Source organism: Colletotrichum graminicola (assembly GCF_000149035.1).
Source record: "Colletotrichum graminicola M1.001 genomic scaffold supercont1.17, whole genome shotgun sequence".
Taxonomy (NCBI): Eukaryota; Fungi; Ascomycota; class Sordariomycetes; order Glomerellales; family Glomerellaceae; genus Colletotrichum; species Colletotrichum graminicola.
Window position 1 is genome coordinate 687,119 of NW_007361021.1, and position 17,534 is coordinate 704,652.

The 17,534-nt window shown below is 56.0% G+C and overlaps 5 protein-coding genes and 1 non-coding gene across 6 annotated transcripts; 3 read left to right on the plus strand and 3 right to left on the minus strand.

Annotated features, from left to right (window-relative positions):
* Positions 1–372: 372 nt before the first annotated feature.
* Positions 373–456, minus strand: GLRG_13127. The gene has a single exon. It is a non-coding gene; the product is annotated as a tRNA-Cys (tRNA).
* A 3,949-nt stretch (positions 457–4,405) lies between these two features.
* On the plus strand, positions 4,406–5,521 carry GLRG_05254 (zinc-binding dehydrogenase; the record flags this gene model as incomplete). Its single annotated transcript, XM_008095939.1, has 2 exons — positions 4,406–4,466; positions 4,521–5,521. 2 exons carry the CDS (start codon positions 4,406–4,408, stop codon positions 5,519–5,521), a joined length of 1,062 nt encoding a protein of 353 aa, XP_008094130.1.
* Positions 5,522–6,908: 1,387 nt separating this feature from the next.
* GLRG_05255 (actin) lies at positions 6,909–8,590 on the minus strand (the record flags this gene model as incomplete). The annotated part of the gene is made up of 7 exons (XM_008095940.1): positions 6,909–6,974; positions 7,028–7,861; positions 7,919–8,005; positions 8,058–8,104; positions 8,161–8,388; positions 8,451–8,473; positions 8,556–8,590. 7 exons carry the CDS (start codon positions 8,588–8,590, stop codon positions 6,909–6,911), a joined length of 1,320 nt encoding a protein of 439 aa, XP_008094131.1.
* Positions 8,591–9,875: 1,285 nt separating this feature from the next.
* On the plus strand, positions 9,876–11,732 carry GLRG_05256 (threonine aspartase; the record flags this gene model as incomplete). The annotated part of the gene is made up of 3 exons (XM_008095941.1): positions 9,876–10,129; positions 10,177–10,376; positions 10,432–11,732. 3 exons carry the CDS (start codon positions 9,876–9,878, stop codon positions 11,730–11,732), a joined length of 1,755 nt encoding a protein of 584 aa, XP_008094132.1.
* Positions 11,733–12,490: 758 nt separating this feature from the next.
* Positions 12,491–13,588, minus strand: GLRG_05257 (transcription factor tfb4; the record flags this gene model as incomplete). The annotated part of the gene is made up of 1 exon (XM_008095942.1): positions 12,491–13,588. The coding sequence occupies one exon, from the start codon at positions 13,586–13,588 to the stop codon at positions 12,491–12,493; it is 1,098 nt and encodes a 365-aa protein (XP_008094133.1).
* Positions 13,589–15,342: 1,754 nt separating this feature from the next.
* GLRG_05258 (uncharacterized protein) lies at positions 15,343–17,534 on the plus strand (the record flags this gene model as incomplete). Its single annotated transcript, XM_008095943.1, has 2 exons — positions 15,343–16,089; positions 16,164–17,534. 2 exons carry the CDS (start codon positions 15,343–15,345, stop codon positions 17,532–17,534), a joined length of 2,118 nt encoding a protein of 705 aa, XP_008094134.1.

Sequence of the window (17,534 nt, forward strand, 5' to 3'; positions counted from 1 at the left end):
AGTTGCGTCCAAACAAAATGGGATCAGCCACACTAGCTCCCCGCCCAATCCGAGAAAACAGTAAAACAAACAATTTGGAACGCAGAGCCGGTGGTCTGCAAAGCGGGGGGAACACGCGGAGTCCCCCAATGATGCTGGCCGATGTTTCGATCGTATGTCGGACTGCTTTACTGCTCCTGATGCAGCCTGCGGGCGGTTGAGCTGGGTGTCTGATCCCATCTAGTTTGACAATCTGATTTGTTCGCATGCGACTCTATAAACGGTTGGGATCTGATCTGCAACACCAGAGCTTAAAAAGAGGTTGGTCCACATAGCAATGCAGTGCAGGACGTGTCATCAAGAGGTAATGGGATGCAAAAGAGCAAAATTAGAAGGACCGACCGCGATTCGAACGCGGGGCCTAGAGATACTTGCGCGGTACTGCAATCTCTCGCTCTACCACTGAGCTATCGATCCAACTCGGGAGATTAGATGACAAGATCTAAACATTCGGCAAACTATGTAGCTGACATTTAGCCTGCCTCTCTGTCAAACAACAGCATCAACCAGAGCCATAATTTCCCCGCGGACGGCGCATTGGCATACGCCACATGACGGGAGATCGCGACCGGGTTCAGCTTCAACGCCCAGTCGGCGATATTTACTCACAACGCCAAGCTGCCTGGTGGCGAAGAGCATACCATCGCTGAAGAGTTGTGCCTGTCGATTATGCAGAGCTCCTACGGAACCTGGTTCTGTCTGTGGCAATGTTCCAATGAATATGGGGCTGATTCCCTCAAGCTCGGCTGAGCTTGCATCGAAGTTGCTGTCGGTATCCAGATAGAGGGAACAAGTACATCGCAGCTGCTGAGACGGTGCTGCGCCACACAGACTACAATACCTACTTGGACGGGTCACAGCGCGGACGTTTCCAGATCCCAAACAGCAACGCCCTTCGCACCTCTGTCAGCAACGTCGCATCTGTCAGAACTGGCCCTCATATCGTACCACCATGCACGCATGCATGCATAGACGGTCGAGGAAATGGAGCCGCGTTGCTGGAACTCTTGGGCGGATGCTAAAACCCCAGCTTCTTTCTGAAACCGAGAGCCAGTTGGAAAGCCAATTGCACACATAAACACACAGTCTCTCTATCATTCATTCTCATGCAGGCCTCGGGTACTCGAGTACACAATCGAGACAGAGCCGTTTGCCAATGAGACGACAGATCCAAGGGCTAAGGGCAACGGCATGCCAGGCTTGTTCCATAATCCCCGCCTCCACAACGGTATTGGAGATTTATTGGCAGAGGACGCATGACGTTATAATGATAAATAACCAATCCGTAGACGAGCTTGATGCATGTACCTGGGCAAAATGTTCTCGTCACAGTTATGGCACGGTATTCCAGCAGGGACTTGGGGCTTCGGACAGTCAAGCCTGAGATCCGGTATGCCTCCGCAAAGTTTGTAAACCCACTCAATACTTTTTTCTCCCTAGCTCGATTCGGCTGTCTCATCCTCTGCGGTGTTGGTAGGGGGACATGGGAGAAATCTTCCGTTCCTCCGGGCCGCTACTGACATTGGACTACCTGAGCCGGGTTACCAAATAGGTCGAAACTACGCAGTACGCAGTGGATCTCCGGCAGCCGCAGCAGGCAGACCTCCGCTCGTCCTTGAAGACGCCGCACGACGGGATTCTGAGATGCACCCGGGGCGTTGACAAAGATTAAGGTCTCGGGGCAAAGTGTCCCACACAGTGTTGAGCTTCGAGGGGGTAGTTTCTTCCCCGCAATCACCGAGAGTGTGACAGTGAAGCGAGGTAGGATCAACTCGAGGAGGGTAACTACCGGTAGGTATTGCTAGCCCGATGCGGGGAAGATATGGGGAGCGTTTGAGAATCGCGGGGTCCCGCCCGGAGGCGGTACCCTCGTGTGTGACTGTCTCAGTCGTAGTGGAAAGTAGTCCACGTCAGGAGGTCGGACCATGAAGCTCCCTTCGAGCGAAGGTGTGGAGGCCAGTTTCGGGATGGCGGCCACGCAGAAGAGACGATCGTACGGTGTACGCAGATACTGTGCAAGTGGTGCTGGGGGCAGTGGGGGAACGATTCCCAGCAGCTAGGGCGGCTGGGGTAGCAGCGTTCAGCTTGCGACTAGGCAGGATTGTTGTTTGTTCGCTAGTGCGTCGTAAGGTGCATCTTGTTGGGTTGGGATCGCGAGGTGCATGATCCGTAGGCCCCTCTCTGGACGAACGGAGATGAGGTTCGTGAAGCTATTCGCAGCCCCTTCCTTGCAACTCCGTACGATGGCTCGTGCGTTGACTGTGCCTCACGTGGTAGTTCAAGCATACGGCGTCCAGGGTTTCTTACCTTGCACAGGCCTCAGAGATGGTACCCTAAGGATTTAATAGTAGATGTGATGAGGTGTGTTCAAGTTCTGAACGTTCCATGCTGATTGAGCGAAGTTCACAGAAGGATAATTGACGGAACTTCGGCCGCGAATCGCTATTCGGATATGGGGACGGGGAACGTGAGTGGCCTGTTTTTGGTGGTGATGTTCAGTGGCGTGATGGTGCGCTCGTTGTAAGGCCGTCAGGGATTACGGCGACGGGCGCCAGCGGATGGGGTGTTGGTTCCCTGTGGCTAATCCCGTCAAAGCTCGATCAGTGCTTAGAATGGTCTAGGGCGCGGCACAGCAGCTTGGTTGGGGGGATAGTACGATGAAGCTGGTCTTTCTGTACGACGCATTGTTTGATACAATACCATGTACTATGGTTAGTTACTTACCTATAGGTAGGTACCTAGGTAGGTAGGTACGGTAGGTACGATAGGTAGGTACATATGATGGGGTTCTTTCCCACATCAAGTCACTCTCGCAGTGGAGGAATTCCAGTTAGGGAAGGAAAAGAGCCGAGAATCAACCCGAAATGGGCTCAGCGTGATGCCGTTCCTGCTCTCTTGTGGCGCCGGTCTCGGTTGGCCTGAACCATCTGATTTTCCAACCTCAACATCTTATGCTCTTCTGGTGGTGCTCTTCGGCCATACGTCGCAAGTTTTCTTCAGCAACACCAAAACATGCAATCAATCAGCCGTCCCTCACGATACGTCAACGCCCAGTGGCAAGGGTCCGATCTCCCTCGCCTCCATGCTCGCCGCCACTTTCGGTCCAGTGTCTGTCATATCAGATCAGGCCCGCCGATCCAGCCGAGGCAATCCATACTGACGAGGTGTATAGCAATACGTACAATTGGCATGGGACGATAGTCAAAGCTGCCCAGAACTGGATGAGAACGAACCCCCAACGAGGCCGTGGTTCCACCATCCCACGCTGATTGATACCCAGAGATGAAGCCCACTCCCCACTCGCCTCGCGCTGTGCTCCAATGTCATAGCTTGTCAGGTGGAGCCTTTCGGTTCTTCTGTCAATCCGCCATCCCAATGGAACGAAGCTTTACAATTTCCATCTTTCCACGCCCACTCGTTCCAACGCGGCGCACCGCTGCCAGCGAGACCTTGCTAGACGTCAAATCCTTGACACCCAACCCCGGTTGGTCTTGCCCATCGTCCACCACCCTTGTCGGGCTAGCCATTACATCGAGGATGCATTCCAGGACTGCGAGCGCCTCTAGTACATGCAGACTGCTTCTGACATAGGCCAACCACAGCCATATGTCATCATGCTCTTCCGCTGCCGCTTGTCCATGATGCGCGGGGTAATGCTTTCCACTGTGCCTAGTCTCCTATTCGAGGGGCCGCCGCGACAATTCCCTCAACCTGGTCGAGCGAGCGTACTGCGTAGGCGGGTGAACCGTCACTCACAGGTACAGGACCTCCCACCTAGCCAACCCCGGGCCTGTATCGTACACAGCTTGGGCACACTTTCAGCACACTACCTATCCTCCCACGCTTCTTGAGAACTAATGCATGGGTGGTGATCCGGCCCACGTCCGAACCGGCCGGGATCTTGGCATTTAGGGGTGTGTAGGTACTTGTTCGAGTGTCTCGAACTCTCCTACCACCACTGTGAGGGGCAAACGTTCCTTTGACTTTCCTGGCCTGTCGTCAGCATCATACGTTTTTCTCTAGCATTTTCCAGTGGATGCCCATTCAGCCCTGATACCACATCCCACCTCGCCTTGCCTTGCCTACTGTACCCTACCTGCTGCTGGGTCACCACCGTCCATTGCCGGACCAAGGTCCCCTACCCCTGCACTTCACTTATACGGTCGCCGTCTCTGGTTGGGTCCAAGATGTTGCTCTTGTCTCTATATAAAGCGCACGTCGCCATGCCCTTCCTTCTCTTCTGATCAGATCAAACAATCCAATCTCGACATTCCTGCTTCCAACACAGCATCTGTCAATACCTAGGAAGACTTCGGACTTCATCTCTTCAGAGACCTTTCAATATCATCCAACACCAACTATCATAATGTCTGCCCCCGAGATTCCCACCGAACAATGGGCCCAGGTCATCGAGAAGACCGGCGGACGTATGTTCACATCTTGCAACATTTCCGATCGTACCCGTCTCTAACATGTTATAGCCGTCATCTATAAGAAGATTCCCGTCCAAAAGCCTGCTTCTGATGAGGTTCTGATCAACATCAAATACTCCGGTGTCTGTCACACCGACCTGCACGCCATGATGGGCGATTGGCCTCTCGACACCAAGCTTCCTCTCGTCGGTGGACACGAGGGTGCCGGTATCGTTGTCGCGCGCGGCGAGCTTGTCAAGGATGTCGAAATTGGCGACTACGCGGGTGTCAAATGGTTGAACGGCTCTTGTCTTGCCTGCACCTTCTGTCAAGACGCCGATGAGCCTCTTTGTCCTCATGCTCTCCTCTCCGGCTACACCGTCGACGGCAGCTTCCAGCAGTACGCCATCGCCAAGGCGGCCCACGTTGCGCGTATCCCCAAGGACGTTAGCCTCGAGGCCGTTGCCCCCATTCTCTGCGCCGGTATCACCGTCTACAAGGGACTCAAGGAGTCCGGCGTCCGCGCCGGCCAATGGGTTGCCATCGTCGGTGCCGGCGGTGGTCTCGGCTCTCTAGCCCTCCAGTACGCCAAGGCCATGGGCCTTCACACCGTCGCTATCGACGGCGGGGCCGAGAAGGGCGAGATGTGCAAGAAGCTCGGCGCCACCGAGTTTGTCGACTTCACTACCTCGAGCAACCTCGTCGAGGACGTCAAGAAGGCCACCCCTGAGGGCCTTGGTCCCCATGCCGTCATCCTTCTCGCCGTCAGCGAAAAGCCCTTCCAGCAGGCCACCGAGTACGTCCGCTCCCGCGGCACCGTCATCTGCATCGGCTTGCCCGCCAACGCGTACCTGCGCGCGCCCGTCTTCGATACCGTCGTCCGCATGATCAACATCAAGGGCAGCTACGTCGGCAACCGCAAGGACACGGCCGAAGCCATCGACTTTTTCCGCCGCGGCCTCATCAACGCCCCTTACAAGACCGTCGGTCTGAGCCAGCTCGGCGAGGTATTTGACTTGATGAAAAAGGGCCAGATCGCCGGCCGCTACGTCGTCGACACCAGCAAATGAACGTCTGCCTTATATTGTTGAGCGGCTCTGAAAAGTTGGGGTGCTGGTGGTTTTAAAGTCGAACAAGCTGTGAGGCGGCGATCGGCGGCGGCGGCCGGGTTGTGATTTACAGCGGGCGAGCGGATGATTCGATCTATTTATTTACGGCATTTCACGGATACCTAACCTGGGAGAGGGAGTTGAGCATGTATAATAAGTTGTATCCCGTTCATAGGAGACGACTAATGATGATAACTGTGGAACAACTATGATCTGCTTGGTTGACATGGCGACAATTGATTGCCAATTCTCAATGATGTTCAAGAGTGACATTGACAAGCAAAAAAATAAACAAGAATTGCGACCATGATTGAAAGCTTCGCCAGCGTGCCAGACATCATTGACAAGGCATACAAGTAAGTTGACGCATAACGACACACGAAATACTAACGGAGGCAATTGCGGAAGCCTCGAGCCGGACGGTTATCTAGAGGTCCAAGATCACCTGCTGACCCAGGCTTCAATTCAAGCCATGCCAATGGAACAACATGGTTGTCAAGGCCACAGACAGGATTGGTCGACCGATTGACGTCCCCCCTTAGCTTCAAGCAAAATGCTCCGGGGCGCCGGGTTCGGGTACGTAGAAAAAAGCATCGTCACGTGGCCATCTAGCCCATGACCCGAGGGCCCCAAGCTCAAGCACATGGGCTTCTGGACCCAGGAGGCTCTGTCCTGGCCGGTGTCGAGGTCGTACCGAAGGCCCTCTTCGCTTGTGTTCTCGGCTGGGGCCAGTGGGCCGAATAACCAGGTCATTCCAAGACCGGCGTCAGCCAGGAAACACTTTGAAGCACTTCTGTGAGCCCGGGCCTGACGGTAGTTACTTTACATCGCCCAGCAAGAAGCTGCTACAAGTAAACACGATCTGTTTCACATGTTTATTTGTAAATGACCCAACTGGTGTCTCATGGCATCCGGCCCAAGTGTCTTCGGAGAGACAAGACTGGCCAGAGATTGTTCGAAAGCACACGGGGAATACTACGCTACTAATTGGGTCTGGCCGAAGATGTCCTAACCTAATAACATCCGTTTTTTTTCTCTGTTCATCGCACAGATTCATCGGGCCAACGACTTCACTCATTCTGGTCACCGCCAAGTCGACAGGTGAGAACTATTGAAAAAGCACAGCTAAGGATCACATCAGGGACAGCCGGCATCATCGTCGTCCCAACCGCCACTGGAGAGTGGCGGCCTAAGGGACGAGAGTTGGACCCCGGCCATACGCAAAAAAAAAAAAAAATGCCATGACTGAAGGTCATGATTTTGAATTCTCGTAGTAAAGTAGATGAGGTGGTGGGAGTGGCGGCCTTTTGAAGTGACAATGGCTTGTAGTCTACGCTTCTCCCCAAATCTATGAACCGCCAGGGCCGCCCAGCAGCGCAAACCGTCTCACAATGCTGGGGCCGTATTCCTCGTACTATCAAATTAGTTAGCAAAGCCCTCCATACTGTTCAAACAGAGTGCACTTACCTCAGCCTTGGTGTGGCAGTAGGACCGGAACTCAGGCGTCTGGCCCAACAAGCTACCACCGAACCAGGGACCGTGTCTCTGTCTCTTGTGCGTAATGACCTGGACCTCCAAACCACCGGACTTGGCACCGCCGCTACGGACCTCGCTGGCTCGGATGCGCGCATCAACCAACTGCTTGATATCTCTCTGCAAACGACGGCCAAAATCCTTGTACAGAGTGCTGCCACCGGAAAGGACGATGTTCTTGTAGAGACCGCGACGCACGTCAATGGGCGAGGTCTGGATGACGTTATCGACGACAGTGGGAAGGGGTGTAAGGAAGTCGGAGCTGTAGATTTCGGGGTTGAAGAAAATTTCGGGGGCAAGGAAACGCTCGTATCCGACGTCGACGGTGACCTGACGGCCGCCGGGTTGGATTACCGGGTGCCTGATAAAGCGGGTGGGGTCGCGGTCGTAACGGGAGAACTCCTTGACAATATCGGGGCACACGTAGCAGTGCTGCTCCTTGATCTCCTGGGCCGTCTTGAGCGACGAGTCTGGCTCGCCTCTGTCACGCAGAAGTGACTGCACGAAGTAGGTCAGGTCGCGACCGGCGATAGGGATCGATTTGATGGAGGATCCGATGACGTAGCCCTCGGCAACGGGGATGACGTGGGTAACACCGTCACCAGAGTCAATGACCGTACCGGTCAGAGACCGATCGTGAACTTTGGACGAGGTCCACGAGGCGGCCAAAGCAAGCACAGCCTGGACGGCGATGTAAAGACCGGCGCAGTTGAAGGACTCGAAGAAGATCTCGGCCGTGTTCTCGCGGTTCTCGGGAGGGTTCAAGGGCTATGACAAGATCAGCTCAAGAATCCTGGCCATCGGCGACGGGTGTTGGGTGCGTACCGGTTCTGTGAGGAGGAAGAAGTGGTCTTCGGGTTCCACGCGGAGGTACTTGAAGATGGAGTTGGACCAGAATCGTTCCATATGGTCCTGCAAGCTGTTAGCTTGTATTGGGCGAACTCTTTGCCAGACAGAGACTGACCCAGTTCTCTATTTGGCCGTGACGGATGGGGTAATGAAGACCGTAGCCTGGAGAATCCGTCAGCGATTAGTCGTCCGTGCCACCATGTTCGCGTTCAACTGACCGGGTCCTCCAGAGGCAGCAATGGCCTCATCACCAATAAAGAAGTCCAGGTCCTCGGTTCCACGCTTCGAGTTCAGGTGGCCGCTAGGGCCTGCACCGCCGGTAAGGAAGGATGGCTTGTTCGCAACAGCTGGACGGCCGGAGCCCGTTCCTCCAGTGCCTCCGGCAGCACCTTTCGTCGCGATAGCGGTGGGGAACACAAAGGACGGGGAGTCGTTGCCGGCGAACCCTGGGTCGGAAGTTAGAGCTAGTACTTGGTATACAGACGATGGAGGTGCGCAATTGGCGTACCGAGCTTCGAGAATCCCGTGCCGCTGTTGATGGCCCGTTAGCTGGCGATGGTCTCACTGACGTCTGCCTCGGGGGATGCGGGGCAGGGTGACATTAGTGGCTTACTTGTCCATGACAACGGCAGGCGTTTGGTTCGCCATCGTGAAAGTTGGTTCTAGTGCGCTCGGGGAGGCTCTAGCTCAGTTGCAGCATCAATGGGTGGGAGGATAGGCCGTCGGGGTGTTGGATGTGTCGTGATGTTGGTTACGACGTACGTCCAAGGTAGCCGGAAATGTGTGCCTTGTCACCGATGGGAGCTCCCAACCTGCGGCTGTGCATCAGAGTGGGTAGACTCTCCAGCCATGGAGAAGGTCGGTGCCCCACCAGAGAGTAAGAGGAAAGCCCCACCAAGCGCACCAGGGAGGAAAGGCCGTGCCGATCGTCATGCACTGTATGAAACACTGTAACTGTATTAAGTAAGCACATGATTGTCTTGCTTGAGCTTCGACGACACCAACTGTGCCTTTCCAGGACCTTTTCTTTAGCTCTTTGCTATACCGGGAGGCCGAATTGTTTGTGATAATTTTGGCAAAACACTCGGTAATAGGAACTCGGGACAGGCAGGTGTTTGGGTCAGATACACAGTAAGGCGGACAACGAACTGTCTTTGCAAGTGTCATTCTCCAACCCGAAAATGTTTGGATGGTAATTATCACCTGTTCATCTGAACTGAACTGAACTGGTTTAGTCAGAAGTCTCAGCGTGCGTAAGACGTCGCTTTGCGCCTACCAGAGCTTGAGACGTTTGTTCTTTGGCCCTGAACTGAGAATTCTCAGCAGAGAAAGGGCCAAGTTATGCTTAGGTTTTCTGAGCATTTTGCGACTTCCCACATTGCTCGTCCCCTTCCGTATTCAGCGAGGCAACTTCCTCGCCGCACTATTCCGGAAGTCCCTGTAGACTTCGATCTCCTGCAATATCTTAGCTGCGAGCCGCTCCGCCCAATCTTCATCCTCGATTTCTCCTCTTCTCCTAGGTCACATCTACGCCACGCCCACTTCCTGGATGGTAACCGAAAGGTCCTAGGACAACCCTTCCAGAGTCATCCCACTTCATCATTTATTAATCTTCTACTGCCATAACCATCAACTATTTTCAAGCTTGACAGTGGACCTCGTTTTCTCGGCAACTGACTCCACGCTGGATCATTTCTTCACTGTCCAGTCACCGACTATCTTTTATGACCAGTCTGCACTCGGAAGCCTCACAGTCTCTACCCGCAGCATTGCCTTACTCTAAAACCAATGTCGATTACATTGCCTTAGGTACTCAAACCCACGACAGATCCGCTTTCCCGAAAATCAAACGAATGATCACTCCTGCACTGGAAGAGGGAACCCATTGAAGCAGTCCGAAGTGGCATCTTCACTTGATCGGACTGCACCTGGAATGGAACACTTGGTCACCGAGACCAAGGACGACACAGCTCTGGCAGCTGAAGGCTCTCCAACGCTCTCCCTACAAGGCCCGCATATCAGAGTCTCGGGAAACCATGCAAAGACAATGGGAGGCGCTAACGGCACAGTCGACCGGATGTTGAAGCGAATGCAAAAGGGGAAATTCGGCGGGGCCATTTTCATCCATGCAGGGGCTGGTTTTCATAGCCACCAAAATGAACGAGTTCATCTTGAGGCCTGTAGCAAGTAAGTCAACCCTGCGCGTTCTGATGGGCATCTGCCAACTGAATCAGTGCTGCTTCCATGGGAATGAAGTTCCTGAAATCGGGTGCTTCGGCCACCGAAGCCGTCGAGGCGGCTTTGCGCATCCTGGAAGACAAGGAGATAACTAATGCCGGCTACGGCTCTAATCTGTCAATGGACGGGACTGTTGAATGCGATGCAACGATCGTCGACCATCTTGGCAGGAGTGGTGCCTGCGGAGCGGTTCCCAGTGAGTTACCCTGACGACAACTGCAGTCAGTGGCCACGACTAACATTATGCCTAGACATCAGAAACCCGGTCTGTCTCGCAAAGCTGATATTGGACAAAAGCAGTCAGCCCCTGTCTCTACGACGTGTTCCGCCAAACATACTTGTTGGAGAGGGTGCCAAAAACTTTGCCATGGAGAATGGTATGCAGGTTGTTCCGAACGACTACCTGATCTCCAAGAACGCACGTGACCGATTCCTGCGATGGCAAGAAGATCTCAATCGGGCGGAAGAGAGACTGAGGCAGGCCAGAGCACGCAAACCACCCGGGGAAGCGATCGATAACTGCCAGCAACACGAGACCATGCCGATACCAGCTAGGTTACACCAGAATCAACAAAGAGACCATGCCAATGCTATCCTCAGCGGTACATGGAATGAAGGTCAGCCGGATTCTCCACAACGAGGTTCTCCGGCGCTCGAGCAGATGCAGGGCCATCATCAGGGAAACCCTTTGGCCGGATCAGCATACCCTCGGACGCCTCCTCAGCAGATCGAACGTTCTCCTTTGAGCTACATTGGGGTTTCCGCACCATCAGCCAACAGATCCCGGCCTACCATACTTCAGGAAAAGGATTCATTGGTAGCGCCTCCCAGTCAGTTGGCGAACGAGGGAAGTCGTGATGGTACCAGGTCCCCTCAATGGACAGATGGAGCCAAGTTCGCAAGCACGATTGCACAGCTCCAGGGCTGCAGCCCTCGTAGTCTTAAGCGACCGTTCTCTGCAACCGAGCTGGAGCATGAGGATGTCATCACCGACACCGTGGGAGCCATAGCAATTGATGAAAAAGGAAACATCGCGGCGGGCTCGTCATCTGGCGGCATCGGAATGAAGCATCGTGGGCGAATAGGCCCTGCTGCTCTGGTGGGCATCGGCACAGCCGTAGTGCCATGTGATCCGAACGACCCAGACAAGATCAGTGTGGCAACTGTCACCAGCGGCACAGGGGAGCACATGGCCACCACAATGGCGTCTCAACGATGTGCTGAACGAATATATGGCAATACCCGCCGAGGTCCGAACGGCAGAGATGTCGAGGAATGGGACGAGGACGCCATCATGGAGTCGTTCATCACGAACGACTTCATGGGCCACCCCGGTGTCAAAGGCTGCAGCTCTGCCGGGGCGATTGGCGTGATGACAGTCAAGAAGACAAGGACGGGGTACTATTTATACTTCGCCCACAATACCGACTCATTCGCGTTGGCCTCCATGGGCGGTTCTGACAGAGAGCCAGTTTGCGTCATGTCCCGTCTGGGCGAGACTGCTCAAGTTACCCGGGGGGCTCGAAGGATACGGGTGGATCCAGGACCGTGACAATGGGATCGTTACCGCAATCGGTAACTTGTTTGGTGCAGCCTCGGAAGGAAAGATGGGCACACAAGGCTGTTGGTGCGTTGCGGTAGGTGGGCGTGGTTTTGCGTCGCATGCGACGCAGTACCCCATGACTGAGCCAACAAGGACGGCAAGATTCAAACTTTGAGTATGTTTATTCGATAGTGATACCCCTCTCGTATACATGGCAACTGCCCTCCTAGAGCGCCACCTCACAGGTTCATGCACGAGGAACAAGACACGTATTTTAAGACGCAGTGGTCAAAGACATGATGGTGCCTGTTGTTCAGCCCCACCGCCGGAGTAGTTTATCTAGATCCGAATCTGATGGTCATCCTTGGCGCGAAGAGACGCCTCGTTACGGACGCCCGGTTGATAGACCCTGAACCCGGCCTGAAGGCTTCCTCCGTCCAGCTATATGCAAGTCGGAAGAAGTTGACCAATCCAGAACCCGTACTCCGATACAGCACAACTTCTCTGCTTTGGATTATTCGCTTCCTTCTCTTTCGAGCACGAGCGAACCATTACCTTATATCTATATAGACTTTGCTAAGTTCTGCGCCGGAGGCCTCTGATTAGGCTAAGCAGGCTGCATTTGGGCAGCTGTCTGCAGCGTCTGTCGGCGCCGTCATGTGTCTTGCCTGTCCTGCGCCGATAACGCCGCCTGAGCGGGCGTTGTCTGGTGAATCTCGTCAAATCTTTTGACCTGTATTCTCTCCTTATTGCGCTCGCGCCCTGTCTTATCCCGGACGCGGCGTCCCCGCAGCGCTGCCCGTCTCCTCCCTGCTGTGGCCGTTGGCCAATATCGTCTTCTTCTTCTTCTTCTTCTTCCGGGGGATGACGGCGGGCTTGGCGCCGTAGCTGCCGAGGGAGAGCTTGGTGCCGCAGGTAAGGCACTCTGAACCGTCGGGAACGTCGCAGAATATACTGAGGCAGATGCTGCAGACGAAGCCCGTGTCGACGACGCGGCCATGGCAGAAGCAGGCGGCGCGGAAATCGACGGTGTGGTGGGTCGGGGGGATGAGGGAGGAGCGGGCCTCGGCGTCGGCGGAATAGGCAAACATGAGGTAGCTCAGGAGGCCGCGGGGGCTGGCGGCTTGCATGAAGGTGCCGTCGGTGATGTAGCTCGCCTGCTGGAGGAAGGTTGCGTCGCCCGAGAGGGCCAGGGTGTCGATGGGGATCTGGGAGTGGGCGGCGGCGAAGACGGCGTTCATGGTGGAGATGTACTGGACGGGCTCCGAGTCGGAGACGGAGAGGACGAAGATTCGGGCGCGGAGGCGGCTGAGGGCGGAGGAGGTGGAACGGGCGACGTCGGGGGCCTTGTTCGTCTCGTTGAGGGAGAGGGAGGTCTTGTTGATGTGGGCGAGGGCGAGGGTGAGGGCGCCCGACAGCTGGGTTGTTGTGCATGCCAGGTCGGCCTCAGTAGTGGCGTCGACGAGCTTCCGCATGGAGCTCATGACGGCGGCCTCGATCTGGGCGAACTGAGGGAACTTGTTGGCGGACGACTGGTTCGGTGTGGGGGCGAAGAAGTCGGCGTCGGTCATGGTCACGTCCTCAGCGTAGGGGGCGCCATTGGCGCCGGCGTCCTCGGGCTTAGAAGGATAGAGCCATACAGCGCGGTTGCTGTGGGAGGCAAAGATTGCGACCTGATTCGCGTTGCTGAAGGCGAGGTGGGCGTTGACGAAGACAAGGATATTGGCGATGGCCTTGGAGAGGGGGAGGACATCGTTGAGGGCGGCCCAGGCACGTGGGTTCGTGTCGATGACGATGGAGAGGAGGGAAGGCGTGGCCTCGTGCGAGGAGACCTCGTAGTGGTCCGACGCGTCGACGGCGTTCATGGTGGAGGGGGTGGCGGCGGCGGAGGAGGAGGAGCAGAATTAGGATCAATGCAGGAGACGGCGATGGCCTCAGAGGGCGGGCGCCAGGTCGCAGCGAGTGTGTCACAGGCGGAGCATCTGCGGTCCTGCGGGTAGCGGTTGTGTTGAATTATCCCGGGGCGTCGTTCGACTGGACCCCCTTCCAATCCTACGTCCTCGAGACCAACGAGTGGATTAGAACTCTTGGCGCGGTCTCATCCAAGAGGGAAAGGGCCGAGGGAGCAGGGTAAAAATAAAAAAAGGGTTTATGGGAAGGTAGGGATTCGTGTGAGGTGAGGTGCGATGTGATGCAACAACAAGCAAGCTTCAAAGTCCAGAAATAATCCGTAACCACACCATGGCTGGAGCTGAGAGTTGGTCCGTGCTCCAGACACAGGACGGCAAGGAAGCCAAATGCCATTGGGCGGCACAGGGCCAGGGCCCAGGATTAGGGGACGCGACGAGAAGAGGCCTCGATACCTTAAGGAGCTTACTACTCCGTACAGAGTATGTATGTATGCTACTTTAGGAGGTAACCAGTATTTTCCCCCGGCTGGAGACTGCCAAAAAAGAATACAAGGGGTAGATCAAGCCGCGGTCTGGCATGGGAGGGTTGAGTCGATTTGATGTGACGATTTACATCACGGTCCGATAGAGTAACGCCGGACCGAAGCCGGCTTGGAACTGAAGCACTGCAGGAAGGGACCGCCTTAGCTACCTGATGTACGTACTTATTTCGGCACTGGAGGGGGAGTTTGTTTGCCTTAGGTAAGCTGGAATGGTACCGTACAAGCAAGGCTCAATCAGGAACCCACTAATTATCGGCTGTTTTCGAGGTCCAACAAGACCGAGTCCACCAAGAGGGGAATAAACTCGAAAGTCTCGATTCATTTGAGTTTATTATGCACGACGGGCGGCGTAACTGTTGGGTTCCAATGGTTGGGCGAGACTTGGGGTCCATGTTGCATTGTCTCCAAAGGTGCATTACAGCTGATGGATGGATGGATGGAAGGATAGGAGGGGGAGGGGCACGAGGTGTGATGCAACAGCCCGTGGTGACTAACGAGGGGCGTCCGTGGCACCTAAAGCAAGAGATAGGAATGCAGGGCCTATCGAACCTTGCAAAGACAGTCTGAACAGGCGCTAAAGGGAAGGGAAAAAAAGGTAGTCTGGACAGACCTTGGCCTGGACTGCAGTATCTGACCTCACCATCCGTCCTAGGTGCTTGGCTACCCATCAGGGGTGTGTGTCTGCTACAGAGACTAGCCTGCACAGCCATGTCACTGTACGTGTGTGTACCTTACGCAGTAGGTATGTTGTGTCTGCTTGGTGAAACCTCTCGAGGGATTGTCTGCTGCCGTTTCTTATCTCAGCGATTGACCCTACCGGAACCACCTCCATGCTTCTTTCTGTTCTGTCATCGCCGGACCTTGTGACCAAACACATCCCATCACATAGGTAGTCGGACTCATCTATGCCGCCGCCGCCGCCGCCGCCCTCGCCGCCCTAAACGACCAGAGACGAGGTACCCTACTTATATCACCGGGCCGCCCCATCTTGTTCTAGACTCTTCTTTTTCTTTTCTTTCTTCATCCCGTCCCAGGTCTGGTCTGTTCTGTCCTCACTCATCCACCCACCTGCCACGCTACGCCCTAGTATACGTTATCATCAACCGACCGCTTAAGAGCGCTTTTACGCCACCCCGTCTTGTGCCGACTGACACAGTACCAACAACCATGGCCGCCGTCACACATGCGCCCGCTCCCAAGGCGGCGCCCTCACGAGAGGATGAGACTCTCCTCGTGCTTGCGCGATTGATGGAGGGCGGACAGGAGGACGACGAGACCATCCGCGACCTCGACCAGCTCACCAAGCTGCTCAATGAGGACATCCAGCTCATCCAGGCCAAGACTGGCGCCCCCACAATATGCAACCTCATCGACGGCGACTGTGTTGACACCATTCTGACATACCTCGACATGAGACAGCCTGAGGTCGTCCGCGCACACGCAGTCATCGCCACATCCGCCTACCTCAAGGCCGCCGGTGACGATGGCGCCAAGAAGCTTTCTGGCTTTTTCTTCGACAAGATCAAGCGGGGCACTTATGACGACTACATTGTCGCCTTTTGTGTCGCTGCCTTGACTTTTCCCGTCGTGCCAGACCTCACGGCCGACCTTTTTTTGAGCGAGGGCTTCTTGAGCTCCCTCGGGCCCTTGATGAGAAGGAAGTGGAAGAGCCGCAAGGTTGAGACCGCCTGCTTGGAGATGCTCAACGCCGCCTGCATGAACTCACAGTGCCGCGACGCCGTGAACAAGTACTGCACCGAGTGGCTCGAGGAGGTTGTTGACCAGGACCCCAAGGAGATCGCCAAGGAGATGCTACAGGACCCAGAGTACTCCGCCAAGGAGGGCTCCGTCTCCATGCGCAAACACTCGGAGCAAGTCCAGAATTTGGCAGCAGTCATCCTAGCGAAACTGAGGGTATGGTATTCAGACCCTTCAACAGCCCGACACGGACCCGTCCAATCATAGATCTGACTGACTTCAGAACGAAGGCGGTGCCCTCCGCACCGGCGAACAATGAAGACGGCCAAGAGAGGATAACACCCGCCATCACCACCATCGAAGACCTGTCGGCGAGGTTCACCTCCATGCTCCTGAGCGAAGACGACCATGGCCATCACCACTCCATCGAAGGACTGGCGTACGCATCGATCCAGCCCGCCATCAAGGAGAAGCTGGCGGGGAACCCGGATTTCCTGAAGAAGCTGGTCAAGACGTTGGCCGACGCTCCGCCCAAGTCGCCCGTGACTTACGGAGCCCTCAGTATCCTGGTGAACCTGACCAGATACCAGCCCAATTTGACCGAGGAGGAAAAGAAGATGAACCAACTCAAGGCGTATGCCGCCGCCGCCGGCAAGTCCGCCGGGCCGGACCCCCTCAATGACAACGACCATGTCTCGGAACGGTGCAGGCGCGTCTTCGAGGCGGGCGTCACGCCCGTGCTGGTGACCCACAGCAAGAACGGCTCACCGGCCTCACTCTCACTCATTGTCGCCATCATTTACTCACTTTCCGTCACGACCTCCCTGCGCGGAAAGCTTGCCCAGCAGGGCGCCGTCAAGCTCCTCCTGGCCGCGTGGGCAACTCTGCCCGAGTCGGAAGCTGCAGGCCGCCGCACGGGTGCACAAGCTCTGGCGCGCATCCTCATCAGCACCAATCCGGCCCTCGTGTTCGGCGGGAGCCGCTCCAATACGCAGAGCTCCGCGATCCGCCCCCTCATCTCCATCATCCCCCCCGACCCGGCTGCCGAGACCCGTGATCTTCTCCCCACTTTCGAGGCCCTCATGGCGCTCACCAACCTCGCATCCACCGAAGATTTAGACACCAGGCGAGCCATCGTCCGAGAAGCATGGCCGCAGATCGAGGATCAGCTGCTCTGCTCCAACGCGCGGGTGTCCAAGGCCGCGGTCGAGCTCGTCTGCAACCTGGTACAGGCGGCGGAGGGCATGGCGCTCTACGCCGACGGCAGTTCCCAGGCCAAGGGCCGCTTGCACATCCTCCTCGCCCTGGCGGACGCCGAGGACGAAGGAACGCGCAGCGCGGCAGGCGGTGCGCTGGCAGCCCTCACCGGCCACGAGAACGTCGTGCAGGCCGTCGTGGAACGCGAGCGGGGCGTCAAGGTTGTCCTCGACATGTGCGCCGACGACAGCGAGGACCTGCGGCACCGTGGGGGCTTCATCATCTACAACATGGTGGCCGCCGAGGGCGCGCCGGGCGCCAACGCGCGCAAGAAGATCATCGAGGAGGACGGTCTGGAGGCGCTCAAGGAGGCGGCCAAGAAGAGCCGGCGGGCCGAGGTCGTCGAGGTCCTCGTGCAGGCTCTGAAGGTCCTGCTCGAGGACAACCGGGCGTTGGAGGGTTAA